Below are 18354 nucleotides of genomic sequence, written 5' to 3' on the forward strand. Positions count from 1 at the left end.
GAAATTCCTTGTTACAATTGTATAAGGTGGAGGGGAATCATTCCATCCCTTATTAAGACAGAGAGTGGAGGTCATATACAATGTGTTAGGGATTGCTAACTCAAGCATGTAAGTGACCCCATTTCACTCCTCATGAAGAGCAGCTTGCCAGGGCGGTAAAATAGTCTGCCCCACTTACATACGAAAAACGTGTGAGAGATGCCAGCCCCTTGCGGTCCCCCGAGGTGACTAGCAGTAGCTGACAAGTGGTATCAGCCAGGAACATGTGCTGTGTGAGAAGTAGCATCTCATTGCAAGCAATGAAACCATTTTCTTGGCAAGTAACTGGTCTATGTAACCACACTGTGATACAATTACACACCGAGTACGCTATTCAAATTGGCACTGTGTGTTTTAAGTCTGCCCTCAAAATGAATTTTCACCTGTGAAAATATCCAAATGAAGCATCACTTTGGTGTTTATATACAATTCATACACAGTACATACATTGCTTGCCTGTGCTCAAGGGCTTGAATTATCTCTGTTATTAAATTAGAACAATGAGCATTCACTGTTTTCACAAGATCTGTACATGTATTGTGAAATGTCAAACTGTGCTGTGTAGGACTGTACATCTTGTATATACATGTTTGTACATATACCAAAATTTGGACTAATCAATGTCATCTTTTCTGGGCCTGAACAGTTTAATCTTCCAAAGTATGATAGAAGCTTTAATGATCCAACCCCATGAAGTTGAAGCAAAATGTAAAAAAGAAAAGAAAAAGGAATCACCTGTTGTTATGTGTGTCTAATGTCTGTGTGTGCATTTTTTTTTTAATAAGACCAACATTAGACAGAATTACCAATTGTAGTGAAAGTTTGGAGAGTACTGTACGTGTATTTCCACGAGGACCTGCTGAGGCCCTGCAAAGTCAACCTTTTTCTATAAGCCAGTTTGGAGTTTGCACTTTGCACATGAGCATAAAAATGTCATTTGTACCAACAGGCATGTTGGTTTTTACTTTCACTGAAATGAGTATCTGTAACAAAATTATCATTTGTGTCACCCTTATATGATGCTTGCCAGCACATCCACTAACAACAAGCATGGTATTTGGCAATATTAATTGAAAAAGTTTGTTAATACAGTCAATGCAAAATAATGAGTGGATGCTTCCCAAAGTTTGAAGGACCATTCCATTCAGCTTGCCTACTAAAGCTCATTCTTTGTTAGAACAGGAGTAATAAATTTTATAAATTGTTGTCTAGAAAGCTTATGCATTATATCACTTTGAAAATGAGTGAAGTGCCTAACCAACTGAAAAAAAGGAAAGGTCATTCATGTGTACCAATGTGTGCATGAGCTACTAGAGTGTAACTCCGACCTGGCTTATTGACTGCTCGTACATTTTATCACTTTTTAGCTCACCTGAGCCAAAGGCTCAAGTGAGCTATTGCGATCGCCCTTCGTCCGGCGTCCGTCGTGCGTCGTGCGTCGTGCGTCGTCCGTCGTCCGTCGTGCGTCGTGCGAAAACTTTTTACATTTTCATCTTCTTCTTGAAAACCCCAAGACCGATTTTCATCAAACTTGGCAGGTAGCATCCCTAGGGGGTTAGGAACTCAATTTGTTAAAATGGGCACCATGCCCCACCCAGGGGGCCCCCAGGGGGGCCCAAACCCCCCAAAATTAAGGAATCTGTAAAAATCTTCTTCTCTAGAACCAGAAGTGATAGTGCTTAGTTAATACTATGAGTTAGTACATTGATGACTGTAGTTTCAAGTTTGTTCATGGCAGAATCAGGGGTGCCCCCCTTGGGACCCAGGGGAGGGGGGTGGGGAAGGGTTCTAATGGGGCCTAAATTGTACATTTTCATCTTCTTCTTGAGAACCCCATGACCCATTTTCACCAAACTTGGCAGGTAGCATCCCTAGGGGGTTAGGAACTCAATTTGTTAAAATGGGCACCATGCCCCACCCAGGGGGCCCTCATGGGGCCCAAGCCCCCCAAATTAAGGATTCTGCAAAAATCTTCTTCTCTAGAACCAGAAGTGATAGTGCTTAGTTAATACTATGAGTTAGTACATTGATGACTGTAGTTTCAAGTTTGTTCATGGCAGAATCAGGGGTGCCCCCCTTGGGACCCAGGGGAGGGGGTGAGGAGGGGTCCTAATGGGGCCTAAATTGTACATTTTTATCGTCTTCTTGAGAACCCCATGACCCATTTTCACCAAACTTGGCAGGTAGCATCCCTAGGGGGTTAGGATCTCAATTTGTTAAAATGGGCACCATGCCCCACCCAGGGGGCCCCCAGGGGTCCCAAACCCCCCAAATGAAGGAATCTTTATAAATCTTCTCTAGAATCAGAAGTTATAGAGCTGAGATAATACTATGAGTGAGTACATTAATGACTGTAGTTTCAAGTTTGTTCATAGGAGATCCAGGGGTGCCCCTCTTGGGTAGGGGGGGGGGGGGGTGGTTGGAAGGGTCCAAATGGGGGCCTGAATTGTACATTTTCATCTTCTTCCTGAAAACCTCATGATGGATTTTTGTCAAACTTGGCAGGTAGCATCCCTAGGGGGTCAGGATCTCAATTTATCAAAATGGGCACCATGCCCCACCCAGAGGGCCCCAGGGGGCCCCAATCCCCCCAAATTAAGGAATCTTTAAAAAAAATTGGGCCTTTATTGTACATTTTCATCTTCTACTTGAGAATGCCTGGTCAAATTTTGGTAGAGCTGTGAATAATTTAGGTTAGTGACTGCGTGAAAGGTGAACTTGCGATACTCAGGTGAGCGCTAGACCCGCGGGTCTCTTGTTTTATCATACTGCAGTTACGAATTGACAGATAGAAAGAAATGTGCAATGTGCATAATTCTGTCAACAAGTGTCCTTATGTGTTAGTACATGTACATTGTGCATGTACAGCATGATTTCTCATTCATACAGTACTGGCATTCTGCAAAATACACTGCACTCTTTGTACACACACCACAGTGTACTGTGTACTGTACGTAAGCTGTTATTTTTGCGAATTAGGAGGTCAAGGACATTTTCGTGAGGTGTTATTTTCGCGATTTTGACACCTTGGCTATTTTAAGTGCACTAATGCCTGTCAGTGTGAGAAATTTTTTTGTGTGGTTAAATTCGCCGTCCAACAGTGATTCACGAAAGTCATGAAAATAACAGCTTATACAGTATGTAACTGTTCAATTCTTGAACCACATTATACTCGAACACTGTACGCAATACAAGCAGGCATGCACCCACAGTAACACACACAAATGCAAACTTACACGAACATGTTTGGTAATCTCATGTGACGTTTAAGATTCCAGATACATGTGTGTGGAATTTCTTGACATGTTCTGCCATCCTTTTGTCGAATGGTAAATTTGTACAATCACATATGCAATGTACGAGTCACCTCAGCCAAGTATACTACCAGGTACATTGTACATCAGATGCTGGCCAAAACGGAATTCCATAATGATCCCTCACATCCCTGTCATACCTACTGCATTAGTGCAGACAAATCTTGCTACAATGTAGCAATGTTAGGGATTGATCAGAAATTAAATTCTGCAATGGAAAATGCCTTCTGTTACATGACACAGACCAGTCTCATGAGCAAATTAGTTTACAGCTGGATTTATTTGATGTGGTCATAATAAAAAAAAAAAAAAAAAAAAAAAAATGAACAAAGAGAAAAATAGTATTTTATACCTGTGTGTACAATGTCTTAAGTATATACATTGTACTACATTGTTTTTCCACATGTTCACTTACATTTCCTGCAGAAGTGAAGTTTATATACATCAGTACTGCAATGATACATGATACATACACCTATACATGCACTTTTATTGCTCTGAAGTGTGCAGTTGTACTGTAAATATTTGATCACACACATACACGTAGAATACCCTGAATATGTGAAGTACACTGTCCATGGTACAATGTATTACATGTACCTGTATAACATTCTGTTTTAGCATGTACCTTGAAAATACATTCAGCAGTACCAAGAACAATATACATTGTACCACGTGGGACATCCTTTGAAAGCCACATAAACTTCAATGGGAAGACAGAGTACATGTACACTACATGTCCCACACAATCTACAATAGTATCACCAGTAGATGAACTGATTTTGGTACTAAGTACATGTACTCATATGCTTTAATGGACCACTTTTCATATGTGTATACGTGTATATGTATGTATGTATGTGTGTATGTATGTGTGTGTGTAGTTGTATGTATGCATGTGTGTGTGTGTGTAAATATATATCCCATACAGAGAGAGAGAGTGCAGGTGTCTGTGTAGCATCACCACCACTTCCACTGAAAGCGTATTCTTTCTTTGTAATCTTTCATTAGCAACTTTCACAATACACGCAGTCAAAATGACATGTCATGTAACAAAAATAACTATTATTTACATCAGACCATCACATATGAAGAAAAAAAATATGATTTCCAAGCTGAAAAAAAAAATACATGAACCAATCAATGGCAATCACATGCAACTGACACACAAGCATGGAGCTCTTCTATGAGCAATACAGTGGAAACTCGATATAACGAGATGGTCGGGACCGAGTCATTTTCCTCGTTATAGCCGATATCTCGTTATATCAGTAGGCATAAAAAAGGCATAACATAAAGACATTAATTTGCACATGTGGGACTACCCATCATATTTCAATCAATACTGATAACTTGATATTGTGTGTGAGGGAATTACTCACCTTTATGGGTAAGAAGATGTTTTTCGCCAAGGAAATCCAATATCAAGAATGTGTTTCTTATTTATTGTAGATGTTTGAATTTGTAAATTTAATAGCTTGCGATTGTATCAAGATCGTCTGTGGATTGGTATGTGGTTACCGGATGGGTGTGTGTTGTGTGGAAAGCTTGAAGATGGTCTGCACAATGCTGTGTGTGTATGTGACACATTCTGTATGTATATTATGACTGCGTGTGTGTGTGAAGATGGGGAATTCCCTACGTAGAAGGCCAATCACAGCATCAGATTGCCTCACACCTGCTAAACGTTATGATGATGTCATTATGGCCGTCCCACCACATTTTCTGCATGTATCAGTGTGCGCGCACACACACACTTACACGTACAACATGCAGTGCTAGCTGGAGTGCACTGAAGAAATTGATTATGTGTGTACAAGACAGTTTTTGGCGCATCAAGCTTTACAATCTCGGAAGATGATAGCACTAGGCAAAGTAAAGCTTTACCGAAGGCATTTTGCTTTACCTCGCTATAGCAGGTTTGATTGACTATGTTTTTCTTTGTTTGGAAGTCACAAAATTTATCTCGCTATAGCAGTTATTTCGTTATAGCCGATCTCGCTATAAGAGTATCATTTTACATAGACTTGTGTGGAAGGAAATTTGGGACCGGGAAAATTTCCTCGTTATAACCGATATCTCGTTATAGCAGTGTTCGTTATACCGAGTTTCCCCTGTACAATATGTATGACACAAAGTTGCAAGACGAAACTGATTGATGAAACGATGACATTAAGTTGTAGATGATGTTGTCAGGATTGTGATAACTTGACTGAGGTGTTTATAGCAAATGAATACAATGCACTCCCATTTTAACGAACATGATTACATTGTACAATGAAATTCTCATTACAATGAAAGAAAACTGCCAGTCCCGAGGACTTTGTTTTAACGGGAGTCGCCAGTATAATGATGGTGTTCAGGAACAATGTTTAATTTCATTCAAAGTAACGAAATACAAAAGAGCAATAATATCAAAACAGAATACAAAATTTTGTGCTTGATCCACATTTAATTAAAAGGCACACATGGAAGTCAAACGTTTGTTTGCTTTTTTGACACAGTCCTGGATGGAACACAATTATCCCGCTGTCCCCATGGGATATCACACTGGGCAACTTCAAAACATTACAATGACCACTGCACTCCCTGCATTTGATGGACATTTCTATGAAATCTGAACAGATCAAGTGATCTATATTAGTGATTCTGGTATATACACAAACATCTCTTACATGGAATGCTTTTCAGCTATGTGCCTCAATGTTATTACAATTTGTTGAATGGCTGTTGAGACCCTTTGCCTCCTTCAGGGGGTGGAAGGGGTTCATTCCCTGCTCTCTCGCGACGCGTAGAGGCCAGAAGAGTTGATCAGCTGGAGGAAACTCATCCCACTTCACCCATTCCCATCCTGCAAAAGAAAAGAGAGAATACAAACTACAAGCATTTAAAAGTCATTCAAATCCTGATGTAGAACTTTTTATCTTTTAATCGACTTCTATCTTTCTTTATTTTTGTATGGCTTTACTTCAGTGAGTGGATTTGAAGTGTTCCTGTCAACTGCCTTTATGTCTGTAATCAGAGAAATACACAATACATTACATCCATGTTATCTGAAGAAATGCATATCTACAGAATACAGGAATGAATCATGTCATGCACCAACAAAGAGTAAATTCTTCAGTTTATGTGCATTACCATAAATTGCTTTAAAATAGTTGCCTTTTCCAAAGAGACTATTCAAATGATTCACTATAAAGCAAACAATGCAAATGGTGGTAGGCATTCTTACATTCAAAGCTCAGGACCATTCGACTTCAGTATCTCACCTTCACATTTATCAGGCTCAGTGTTCTCAGGCTCCTTCTTAAAGTCTCGGTCCACCTCTGCTTTCATAAAGATGGTGATGTAGTGGTAGTCCTTCTCCTTGCAGATGGCGTTGACGACTGTCGAGAAGACGACATTGGCGAGACGCAAACCAGTTTCCTCCTCAGTTTCTCTCTCAGCACATTCTGCCCACTCCTCGCTGGGGGCAGGGAAGATAAGAGAAAGAAAGAAGACTGTCACCCGCGAGACATCAGATCAAACCTAGACTGCATCACTGTATTTTTAAATGTTGCAGTAAAGTAAGTGAAGTATATATGACATAGGCCTCCATGTATCCATTAACACATCTACACAGATATCATTTAAGACCTCCAAAGTGTGAATATTTAGGAACTTGCAAATGCCGAACACCAAACAGCAGTCCTGTGAACCAGTCTATAGTGGTCTTTAGCTCTTAGTAAATGTTCAAGTTCATGCATCACCAGCATGTGAGATTTTCCCCATTTCACAGTACATGTATTCAGCTTATATGTAAAGGCATTCCCACTTCCCAATAATGCAATATCACAAGTTGTCGGGTGAGAATGAGAAGGGCGCGCATTAAGTTGCTTTGAACACTATGGCTTTAGAGGCAATTTAAGGCCCAAGGTTATTCTCAACCGACAAAGTTTACCAAGATGTCTTTCTTTTGAAACGACATGTGAATTTGGGGTCAGAATAGCAGTGGCGGATCCAGGGGGGAGCGCACCGGGCACGCGCCCCCTCTTTATTTTATTTTTTATTTTTTGCCAAAACAAAAGAAATAAAAAGATGAAATGAAAATTCGTATGGTCAGCAGACGTGCCTAGGTAGTAGATGTGATAAAAAAGAAAGGACTTTATTCAGATTCTTGCCTCTTTTTATGCTGTGGTAAATGATTGTAACTTGACCAATCTAGAAGTCTATGTATATTTAATATTATAATAATGTATGCATCATCACTTCTAACAGAGTTAGAATCTAGATGTCTATATGAAGGTACATCATGTCATGTACGGTATAACATATAAGTTAGAACCAGGGAGGTGAGAGCCCTGTTAGAACCTAATCAATGATGAATGATACTGAGATCCTGATCTACATAATAATAGAATATGACTTCATGAAGTAGGATCTTGATGGATGTCATTAACGTTTAAGACTAAAGAGTTCCTTTCTTTATGGGGAAGTCATACTACCTAAGATAGTGTGTACATTTAATATGTAGGACAAAAATATTAGGGAGGGGGTACTGGGTAAAGGGAACTCGACGTCTCTTGCCGAAAAAGGAAATACCCCGGTCGCAATTATAGTGTTGCCTGTGCATTGCCGTTGGTGTGATCAGGGAGGTATTCTCTCTTCCACCTCCCTGGTGTGATGGTTAAAGGACAAGTTCACCTTCATTAACATAAGGATTGAGAGAATGTAGCAATATTAGTAGAACACATCATTGAAAGTTTGACGAAAATCGGACAATCCGTTCAAAAGTTATGAATTTTTGAAGTTTTTGTGCAGTAACCGCTGGATGAGAAGACTACTGCAGTGTGTGAATAACTTAGATGTCACATGCGTACGAAAAATATAAAGAGAATTTCACAAAATTTCATCTTTTGAAAAAAGTACACATTCCCCCGACTCGTTACCGACAAATGTTATGGGTAATATTATTCCCCCTGCCTTTAGAAAGAGGCAAGTCAAGTACTCTTTTATTATGCGAAAAAAGTGAAAATATGATGAATTTTCTTCACATTTTCTTTTACTATACTGTTGTACGCATATGACTCACAAGCTGTAGTAGTCTCCTCATCCAGCGGTTCCAACACAAAAATTTTAAAAATTCATAACTTTTGCATCGATTGTCCAATTTTCCTCAAACTTTCACTGATGTGTTCTACTAATATTGCTGCATTCTCTCAATCCTTATGTTTATGAAGGTGAACTTGTCCTTTAAACTTGCCGGACCTACCCAAAGTCCAAATGACCACCTGGGAAGGCAAAGGACCCACTTCCGGATGATCCTATCCGCTTGCCCAACAACACACAGTTAGGATGATCTCTGCTCGTCACTATCACACCAACACCGATGCCTGGTCTCATTGGATCATGTCTTGAAGGCGCCATGTTTTTCTCGAAAGTATTACCCGATGCCGATGCAAACCCGCGATTAACTACTGAAGACCGTGATAGATATGGATGTTTTAATTTGACCTGAGGCTTGATGTGTCGGTAGTAAAATGTGTTCACGGGACGACCGAAGCTAGAGAGAGCTAGAGCTGGGGGTCGCGTAAGCTTATATTCCACATCCGCACGTGCACGAATTGAAAATGAGACAATTCTCCTTCCGATCACCATACCGCCGCTACATGCACTTGTACTTGCCCGCCGCGCTGCCGCCGCGAGCTAGCCGCCAGCAGCCTTTAGCAACAGCTCAAGTAAGTACGCGGGCTTGGTCGAAAATGGCGCGCTGAAGCTGCCCACGTAAACAGAGTTGAACCATTGAACTCTCAATGCGCTGCATTTACAACACAATGCTAGTAGTAGTAGCCTCTCACCAACGCACTGCACTGTCGCACTCTTCTTCGCAAAGCGCAAGTTCGAAAACTTTTTAAAAGCTGCTAGCGAGGTCCAGGGGACCGTTTCATGAAACTTTTTGTCAGTGATTTACACTGACAACTGTTAAAAGCTACTGAAATCCTTGCGTCTGATTGGCTGATAGCAAATTTGTCGGTGAAAACCTCCGACGAACTCGTTGATGAAACGCCCCCCAGGTCAACTCCATGCTAGACGAGAACAATGTGCGTTTTGAGACCTGGGGGGCGTTTCATAAAGCTGTTCGTAAAGTTACGAACAGCTTACGAGCGACTGGTGATCAGTTTTGATGTACTATATTTATCAGAATTTCCATAATTCAGCACAAGAACTGATCACCAGTTGCTCGTAAGTCGTTCGTAACTTTACGAACAGCTTTATGAAACACCCCCAGAATTACGTATATCCGATACTAGGAAGGTAGACTATACCCTATGGAGCAGAGAGGTTTTAATACACTTAAAATGTTCTATTTTTTAACTTTTCTTTTTGATGGAGCCAGGGTATAATTGCCTCAGTGTACTTATATAGTTTTTCCGTAGTAGGTTCATTCAATTTTTCAGTCTCAATCGACTAATATTCTGATGAAAAGAGTGCAGTTTGGCTCTTGTTTATCCTTTGTGACTGATCTACACGATAATCACGAGAACAGGCCAGGGCGGATCCACAAATTCCTAAAAAAAGAAAAGGGGGGGGGGGGGAATGGCGGGCAGTGAGATGGAAAGCAGTTCATATTTAAGGTGCCACTTCCTGAAAAAAATAATTATAGTAATAATGCCTTGCCAGGAATTTTCTTTTCACACTTCCGTGGTTGATAAGAAAAAGGAACGTAGCATTTTATTTCTTCTATTTAAAAAAAAAAGAAAATTAGAGAGGGCACCCCGTGCAGCGCACCCGATGCACCCCCTGCCGCGCCGGATCCGCCACTGAGAGAATTACTTTCAGAATGTTTTTTTTTCTCCCCACCCTCTGATGATTTTGCCACTACCCAGTGATCTACTAATGTGAGGTAACAGTTAGGTCCCCCTACGTGGTCAGGATCAATCTATCGATAAGTTTAGCACACCTCGCTTCGAGACGAACACAGCCTCGGGTTGCCAATATAGCAGAGTTATTATATGCAGGGCCAGGGCATAACGGGGGGGGGGGGGGAGGGGGAGGGGGAGGGGGAGGGGGGAGGGGGAGGGGGAGCGCCCCCTACCACCCCACTTTTTTTGCATTAATACATAGGGGTCTTATCACTTGCCCCCCTCCACTCCACCCCCCCCCCCTCACCTTGCAGAAAATGGGCTTGTCCCCTCAGCCGAGGCCCGATGTTGTTCGAGGAGTGGCTGGCCAAAAAGCTGAAACTTTGCCATGCACTAGCCGATTTTGGTAGGGAAATGACATCCCAAAGTGCGTTGTTTGTTTTGGTTTTTTCTGTTTTTTTTTTCTTTTTGTGTCTATGTTATGTGATAGAGAACCCCACTCCCTCCCCCTCCACTCACACAAACACACACACACACACACACACACACACACACACACACACACACACACACACACACACAACCCACACACACACAGCACACACACCTCTACTTGAGCAGAGAGTTGTCACGGGGTTGTGGCTTGAGTAAGGCTAGCTCGCGAAGCTCCTCGCCAACTTAACCCTGCGTTCAGACGATCCCCCGCTGCGAGGGGAATGTCCCGTTTGCCAGGACATCCCCCGGCAATCCCATCGTGTGGACGCTCGGTGGGACATTCCCCTGTCCCCCGGCAAGCTTGTCGAGCCCGGCAACAAATTCTGGTGGGGGACAGTGCGCGCAGCACATGCAGCTGTTTTTCTCCTAAGTGCGCATGCTCAAAATGCCATTTTGTACGCGCATACGGTGCCTAGCAGTGATTTGTCCCCCGTTCACCGGGGGATATCAAGACACGTGTGGACGGTCGATCGTAAAAAAGATACAATCTCTCTACGCGCTCCCCGCGAAGAGGGGGATCGTCTGAACGCCGGGTAACTAACAACAACAACCAACTCATGTGCCAACCCCGCTCGCGCGTTGCGCCAGGCTGAACACGTTACAGCGGCCGCCGCGCCCGTCCGTAAATGCATGCTAGTGACCTTTGTACCACGGCCGTATCCGTGTGGATTGTGTACAGTTTCCAAGGTATTTTGCAAAATCAAAACAGCTTTTCCTGTCATTTAAACAAGAAGGTAAGATCGCACAGAATAGACATATAAGAACGTTCGCACGTGGATCATTACCTTGTTTTCATAAACTGTGTTCTTTTACTTGTAAGAGAAAGAAAATAGATATTCAAAGGCATAATCTTATTCTAGTTCGTGTCGAGTCACCAGCAGCTCAGTGCACGACACTTCTCTGCATGCACTATTAATAGCGTTAGTACTCTGACTCTGAGGACGTGAGGACTCGAGTCACTCGACTCGTGTACTCGCGATCGCGGACTTGCTCGCGACAGGGAGGAAGATCGTCTCGCTCGAGAGCGGGTCAAGATATCTCGAGATGGAGACCTGTGACGTGTATGCAGGTCTAACGTTAAACCCTAACATTACTAGTACTCGTACGTAGTCATAGTTCTGTTATTCATGAAAGGCAAAGGCAAAGGCCCTAGTCTAGACAATGTATTATAAGTACTCAAACGTTAGACGTTATGACTTATGCTTATGAACAATTACATGTTTTGTTAATGTGAAAAATGATTGATATTGAAACTGAATAGTGAAAGCACTGAATTATAATATGAATAGCTAGCCCGACCAGACGCTGTGTGAAGCACAGCGTTGCCGTTATACAGCGACTGGGCTGTGTAGAGCAAGTTAATGAATAGCAAGTAAATTAATGTTAGGCCCATGGTCTCACGTTGGGTCAGAGTGCCAACCTTGTTCTTTACTGACCTTGATGTAAATGTTTAATTAAAATGACAATGTCTAGAGCGGGCAAGGATTTGAAAGTGAGAGTGAATTGAATTAACTATTTTTTGTATGAAAAAGTGGTCTGTACGGAGCGTAGACCGCCTACTGTTAATTTCCATTAATTTTCAGATGGATTGAAGATGGGAGTAGGACTGTATTTCAGGTGGAGAAAAGAAGAAAGAAATCCACTTGTTATTTTTGAGAAATATTTGAGAAGTATGAAGAAATGTGCACCTCAGTATATTATACACAGCTAGTGCACCTCATGATAGAGGATGCATCTATGAGAACTTCCAAAGAGTGGCAAGACAAGAAATTTACGGCACATGTATTGATTGTCATGCAAGCAAATCAACACAGTTTTTGTACTTTCTCAGTTGGCTTATTGTGATATTGTTTGAATCAAATTCTTTATTCAGATTGACTATCTTCAACATGAGCTGAAATAGTGTAGCAGCAGACCATGACATGGCTGATTGAACTAGTACATCTGCCAGGAGAGTGGCTTGTCTTCTACGCTCAAGGCACCTGATGCCACCATGCCAGGGGTGCTTCGTCCAGTAGCAGTGGTCTGCTACATCTGTGGCAGGGACTTTGGGACAAAGTCCATCGGCATCCATGAGCCACAGTGCCTCAAGAAGTGGCATGCAGAAAACAACAGGCTTCCAAAGCACCAGCAGAGACCTCCACCTAGGAAACCAGATGTGTTACCAGCTCTTAACGGCAGCAGATCACAAGACATAGAGAGATTCAACCAGGCAGCTTATGAGTCTTCGCAGGCACAGTTACTGCCATGTCCCACTTGTGGGAGGACCTTTGTACCAGATAGACTGCCTGTTCACCAGAGGAGCTGTAAGCCAGGCGGTCAGACGCTAAAGCATAAAGTCCATGGGGCAGGTGGTGTTTCTAAATCGTGGGCTGGTTCCGAGTCAGAGGCACCCAGACCTCCATCCAGAAAAAGACCAGGAACAGCCACGCTGTCGCGCCCCAGCTCTGTGACTGTACGACAAAAAGAGTATGTCACAGTGTCAGACTCAACCGTGAACTCTCCTGTCAGTGGGCAGCAAGGTGGCCCAGGAACATCCAAATCAAACAGCTTTCAGCCAAGGCCCCCGCAGATGCCCAAGTCCAAGCCAGCATCACAGCTTGGGCCCCAGAAGCCTCAAACAGTTATCTGCTATATATGCGGAAGGGAGTTTGGGAGCAAGTCTATCTCCATACATGAACCACAGTGCATGGCGAAGTGGAAGCAGCAGAACCAGCAGCTACCAAAGCACATGCGAAGGCCCACACCTCAGAAACCTCAAGCACTTGGTCCAGGAGTGCAAAAAGTCAGGACAGAGGCTTATAATACTGCTGCTGCTCAGAGTGCTAACTACCAGTTAGTTCCATGCAGCCGTTGCGGACGAACATTTGCAACAGACCGCATTGAAAAACATGAGTCTGTGTGCAGTTCAAAGCCTGGTGCCAAGGTCAGGGCTGATACATTAAGTGCTAGCAGTGCATCACTTACAAGGTCAGTCAAAGATTCACTGCAACTCAGCTCTCCCAATCCTGCAAGCTCAAAAAAAGTTCCAAAAACCTTTCAACCAACTCCACCTTCCCGGCCTCGCACGTTGGTCTGCTACATCTGTGGGAGAGAATTCGGATCCAAGTCGCTGCCGATTCATGAGCCACAGTGCTTGCAGAAGTGGAAGATTGAAAACAGCAAGTTGCCTCGGGAGTTGCGCAAACCTTTGCCCAAGAAACCCAGTGTGGTTGGGAGTGCGTCAGGGAATGAAGCAGCATGGGAAGCTGCCAAGGGGAATTTGGTTGCCTGCCGCAAGTGTGGCAGGACATTCAACCCGGACAGGATACAGAAGCATGAATCGATTTGCCGTCCCAAAACGGAGTCTGCACCTCTGAGACCCAAGACTGCAACTCTGAGCTTTGGAAGCCAGCAGACGGGGCAGCAGATGAAGAAGGTTTGTGCAAGAAGAAAGGGAGAAGTTCTGTAATAACACTAATACTGATATGATTACAGGGATGTTTGCCAGCCATGTAGCTCAGGTTGGAATACGTGGGATGGAAGATGATCACTGACCTGCAGTTTGCAAAAAGTACCCTCCCAGCAAGCAGTCTTACAACTTCTGAAGTGAAAAGTTTACAATGGCTGTGTCTGGAGGAAATAATTTTAAGTTATATTCTGAGATATACCAGGGTCTAGGGTCAAAATGCTGTTTCTTTTGTTTTTGTTTTTTTGTTAATTTTCAACAGGGCAGGGATGGAAGAAGGATTGCAATTTTATCCTATTCACACAAAGTCAAGATCAAACTGACACATTAAAGACAAAAAAAAAAAAAATAGGTGGGTTTAAAGGGATCTGTAGTCATCTCTATAGGTCGATCTATGCAAGCAACAAGGATCACACATTTTAAGGTTATGTGAGATCAAGTTGTATTTTTTTGTGTGTGTGTGAAACCAGCATGCAACAAGTGAGAATAGAAAAAAAAATTCTGTTCTGCATATTACTCTTTTATTACACTAACTTTCACCTGCTCTTAATTCCCTTTTAGATATCTGTTCGTAAAAACCCAATCCAGTAATTTACCTTTGAAAGTTACCTGCTTGTTTTTTTGATAGATGCTCTCAGACATTTAGCAAAAAACTCCTTTTTTTTAATGAATTAGTATGCAGAGTAAAATTTGATTATTTCTACTACTTGGAATAGTGAACAGCAAAAAGTTAAGATCAAAGGTCAACTTACCTGGTATGCAAGATATTTTCAGCTATAAATATTCCAGGCTAGGAATGTCCAGTGATGAGGTAAGTTGGGTGTGGTGAAAATGATGGGCAGTTGATGGCATGAAATAATAATGGTCAAAGGTCAAAGGTAAACTATGAAAAAAAAAAAAAGGGATTTTCCCACCTGAGTAAAAATAAATGTACAAAAACAATGATCGAGAGAGGTCCAAGATCAAAACTTACCTTGGGTACTTTTTTGACATTTTAAATGTCATTTTTCAGCTCTACCTTGAGTTTGTAATTTCCAGTGATACATTTAATACGATCTTGTCAGAAGAATATATGAGTTATGACAAAGTGGTTGCTTGAAGGGTCAAGGTCAAACATCACCAAAAATTGGCTTACCAGAAATGTCATACAATGTATGTTGCCATAAGTTCCATATGAGATGTCCGAGAGTGCTGCTTTTTGGTGTGATGGAAAGAAATAAAATGGAGCACTTTCCGATTGTGCAATAGGTGTCAAAGGTTAATCCTTACTGGTCAAGATTAAAGAAATTATCAAATGTAAACAAAGGTCCATAATCTTACAGCAGATGTTGATGATTTCCTGAGAAGTGGAGGCATCTGCATGATACCAGTGAAATTGCTCAGGTTTCTTCTGAAGTTATTCAACTGCTTCTTAACTTAATTTTAATCGTTTGGCTTCTTACTTACTATAAGTTGTTGATAACTTTTTTTTTATTAATTATTAAACTTGGTCAGCACATGTAGCTTTCATACAAACTACAGCCAAAAAAAAAAGAATGAGATGGTATTATAAGAGAAACTGTAAATTGCATTTTTCATTTGCACTGCCAATCAATGAAAAATGATGGTATAACTATTTTGAGTGTACATAGAAGATTTCAAAGACATTAATTTTTAATGCCAGAATGTCCATGAGAATCCCATATGAAAGTATTCTGTGATGGTAATGTAGCATGGACTTTTTGTATTGCAGAGACCCAAAACTCCAGTCATGCGACGCCCGCCCACTGTCGTCTGCTACATCTGTGGTCGAGAGTTTGGCACCAAGTCAATTTCCATTCACGAGCCACAATGTCTGAAGAAATGGCACATTGAGAACGACAAGCTCCCAAAGAAGCTACGCAAAGCAGAGCCGATCAAACCTGTCATTACAGTTGTGCCAATCTCAGGTAGGTTTATTTAAGTTTCCTTTTTTTAGTCGCTTAAAGTTGTTTATTCAATACTCGTCATCCAAGGTATTTTAAGATTGATTCTAGGGGCCCTGCAATGAAATACTAGCAAGGAAGAATTTGCAGTACAACAGGCATACAAATGTTTGTGGTAAATAGTGGATGAAAAGAAAAGGCATGGTTAAGTAATGACGATCAACTGTAACCGCGATGACAATGATGATTTGAACTTTGAAGATGTGACGGTGGCATCTCACATTTAGATTATTGTAAAAGTGAAAATTTTCGCGGTGTTGAAATTTTTGCGCATTTCGCGCAACCGAAAACTAGCGTGAAAATAAAAGCACATGAATATTTTTACTTGCCATATGTTCCTGTGTGTGATGTCTTGATTCCATGGAATTAAAAACATGTGAAACTCTTCTTGCCTGGCCAAGCACAAAAAATTAGTCGCGCAAAAATATCCACTTTTACAGTAGGTGTTCGATATGACTGACAGAGGTTTAGTGTTATAAATGTTCATTCCAATGATGACAGATTGGGTGAGCCCCATTATTTTGAAAAGATTATCTACCCTAATGAATTGTGCTTGTTATAGCCAAATCTTGATGGAAACCATATATTACTGGCTTGATTTTTCTTATTGTAACTTTAAAGGTCAGACACTTGACATCAGAAGATTGTAGAGGTTGTGACATTTATGATTGATCCCTGATTTGACAATAAAAGGACTCTCCTTTTAATATGCTTTCTGCACAGAACACAGAAACTGTGGGTATTGCTGTCAACTAAAATTATGATTTAGTTGATATTAATTCAGTGATATATTTTAGGTTGAAACATTTAAAACTCCACCCATACATTCCAGTTAATAATTTGTACCATTTGTAACCAATCGGGTTTTCACATGCTCAGCTGTTATGAGTACTCCATAGAGGGTCTGTACAACTTCTGTAGTTTTGAAAATGTAAGGAATATGCGAGCGGACTTGCCTAAAAGTTCAAGTTTGCTCCGTGCAATTGTTTTGTGAGCGTGCAAAGTTAAGTCTGCCATTACTTAGTAGGGCATTCCAGTCACCGAACTTTTTGCGATCACAGATGTTTTACATAGTCTGCCCTCCGTAGGCAGTGAGCATACAACCTCTTTGGTACATATAACTCCCCAGTACAGAAGCAGTGGTAATCCTCTTAGCAGTCTCACACTGTCCTCATACCCACTCCTCTCTCCTTTCCCCGCAACGATGCAGGCAGTAAAGATGGCCAGTACAACCTGGATGCTATCAATGAGGCAGCGTGGAAGGCATCCCAAGCCAACCTTGTTCCCTGTGACATCTGTGGCAGGACCTTCCTCCCCGACAGACTCATGGTCCATCAAAGATCTTGCAAACCCAAGAAGTGAGGGCCGCAAATGTGGTACCAGTTTTATTTTGGTGTGTTTTCTAGCTCATCACAAGTTATCATCTAGCATTGTGTCCTTTTAGCAAACCCTAGAAGTGACTTGTGGCTAAAAAAGTGGAGTTATGGCCTTCTAGCAAACTCAAGATGTGAGATGTGGCCTTCTGGCAAACCCAAGAAGTGAGGGCCATGAATCCAGGAGCAGTTCTATTTTGGTATGTGTTCTTTAGCTCATCACAAGTTATAATCGAGTTGGAGTTGTTGCCTTCTAGCAGTAATAGCAGGTTGCAGTAATCATTTGCATGATTGCAGTCCCAAGACCAGTGCTCTTTAAGCTATGGAGATCTAGCGGCAGTTCGTCATGCAGGCACATACAGTAGCTGTAGGAGGAGAAGGAGATGGGATGGGATGGAGAGGAGGCAGTGTTACGGTCTATGGCATTTAAAGTATACATGCAATTTTACCTCATGTCTGAGGTCTGTATTTTCAAGTCAGGTTTAATTGACTCCTTGAAGCAGATCAGGGGGGTGTTTCATGAAACTTTTTGTCGGTGATTTACACCGACAACTGTTAAAAGCTACTGAAATCCTTGCGTCTGATTGGCTGATAGCAAATTTGTCGGTGAAAACCTCCGACAAACTCGTTGATGAAACGCCCCCCTGATGACAACTTATTATAATGCTGAACAACTCTGGACTGCATCGAACAGCACAACTGAAAAGGATCATGATGTTTGGATGGATGATGGAACTGGTCGTTGACCTCTGTTAGAAATGGTTGGACATTGACTTCTGCCTGATATATATATTTTTTTAAAGTTAATGCTAGTTTGTCTGTTTGTGTGTGTGTGTGTGTGTGTTTGTGTGTGCACTTTTTTTTTTTTCAAGCTAGCCA

The 18354-nt window shown here is 41.8% G+C and overlaps 2 protein-coding genes across 2 annotated transcripts; one reads left to right on the forward strand and one right to left on the reverse strand.

Annotated features, from left to right (window-relative positions):
• Positions 1-6040: 6040 nt before the first annotated feature.
• Positions 6041-8990, reverse strand: LOC139731823 (nucleotide triphosphate diphosphatase NUDT15-like). The gene is made up of 3 exons (XM_071642698.1): positions 8605-8990; positions 6623-6819; positions 6041-6204 (listed from the first exon to the last, which is right to left on the reverse strand). The coding sequence occupies exons 1-3, from the start codon at positions 8988-8990 to the stop codon at positions 6041-6043; spliced, it is 747 nt and encodes a 248-aa protein (XP_071498799.1).
• Positions 8991-12683: 3693 nt separating this feature from the next.
• Positions 12684-17639, forward strand: LOC139731872 (zinc finger protein 474-like). Its single transcript, XM_071642747.1, has 4 exons — positions 12684-13660; positions 13706-14108; positions 15871-16066; positions 17313-17639. Exons 1-4 carry the CDS (start codon positions 12684-12686, stop codon positions 17462-17464), a joined length of 1728 nt encoding a protein of 575 aa, XP_071498848.1. The 3' UTR covers positions 17465-17639.
• The last annotated feature ends 715 nt before the right edge of the window (positions 17640-18354 follow it).

Source organism: Diadema antillarum, unplaced genomic scaffold, assembly GCF_040938485.1.
Source record: "Diadema antillarum isolate AM-2024a unplaced genomic scaffold, OU_Dant_1.0 seq00000386_RagTag, whole genome shotgun sequence".
NCBI lineage: Eukaryota > Metazoa > Echinodermata > Echinoidea > Diadematoida > Diadematidae > Diadema > Diadema antillarum.

What these genes read in the sequence shown, in the direction of transcription:
- LOC139731823 (XM_071642698.1), bottom strand. Translation starts at nt 8,990, where the DNA reads ATGGTGATCGGAAGGAGAATTGTCTCATTTTCAATTCGTGCACGTGCG. An exon ending in GGTGGTCATTTGGACTTTGG is followed by an intron (nt 6,820 to 8,604) that starts GTAGGTCCGGCA and finishes CCCTGCCCCCAG; the next exon opens with CGAGGAGTGGGCAGAATGTG. An exon ending in TGAGCCTGATAAATGTGAAG is followed by an intron (nt 6,205 to 6,622) that starts GTGAGATACTGA and finishes TTTCTTTTGCAG; the next exon opens with GATGGGAATGGGTGAAGTGG.
- LOC139731872 (XM_071642747.1), top strand. Translation starts at nt 12,684, where the DNA reads ATGCCAGGGGTGCTTCGTCCAGTAGCAGTGGTCTGCTACATCTGTGGC. An exon ending in AGCAGTGCATCACTTACAAG is followed by an intron (nt 13,661 to 13,705) that starts GTCAGTCAAAGA and finishes CAATCCTGCAAG; the next exon opens with CTCAAAAAAAGTTCCAAAAA. An exon ending in CGGGGCAGCAGATGAAGAAG is followed by an intron (nt 14,109 to 15,870) that starts GTTTGTGCAAGA and finishes TTTGTATTGCAG; the next exon opens with AGACCCAAAACTCCAGTCAT.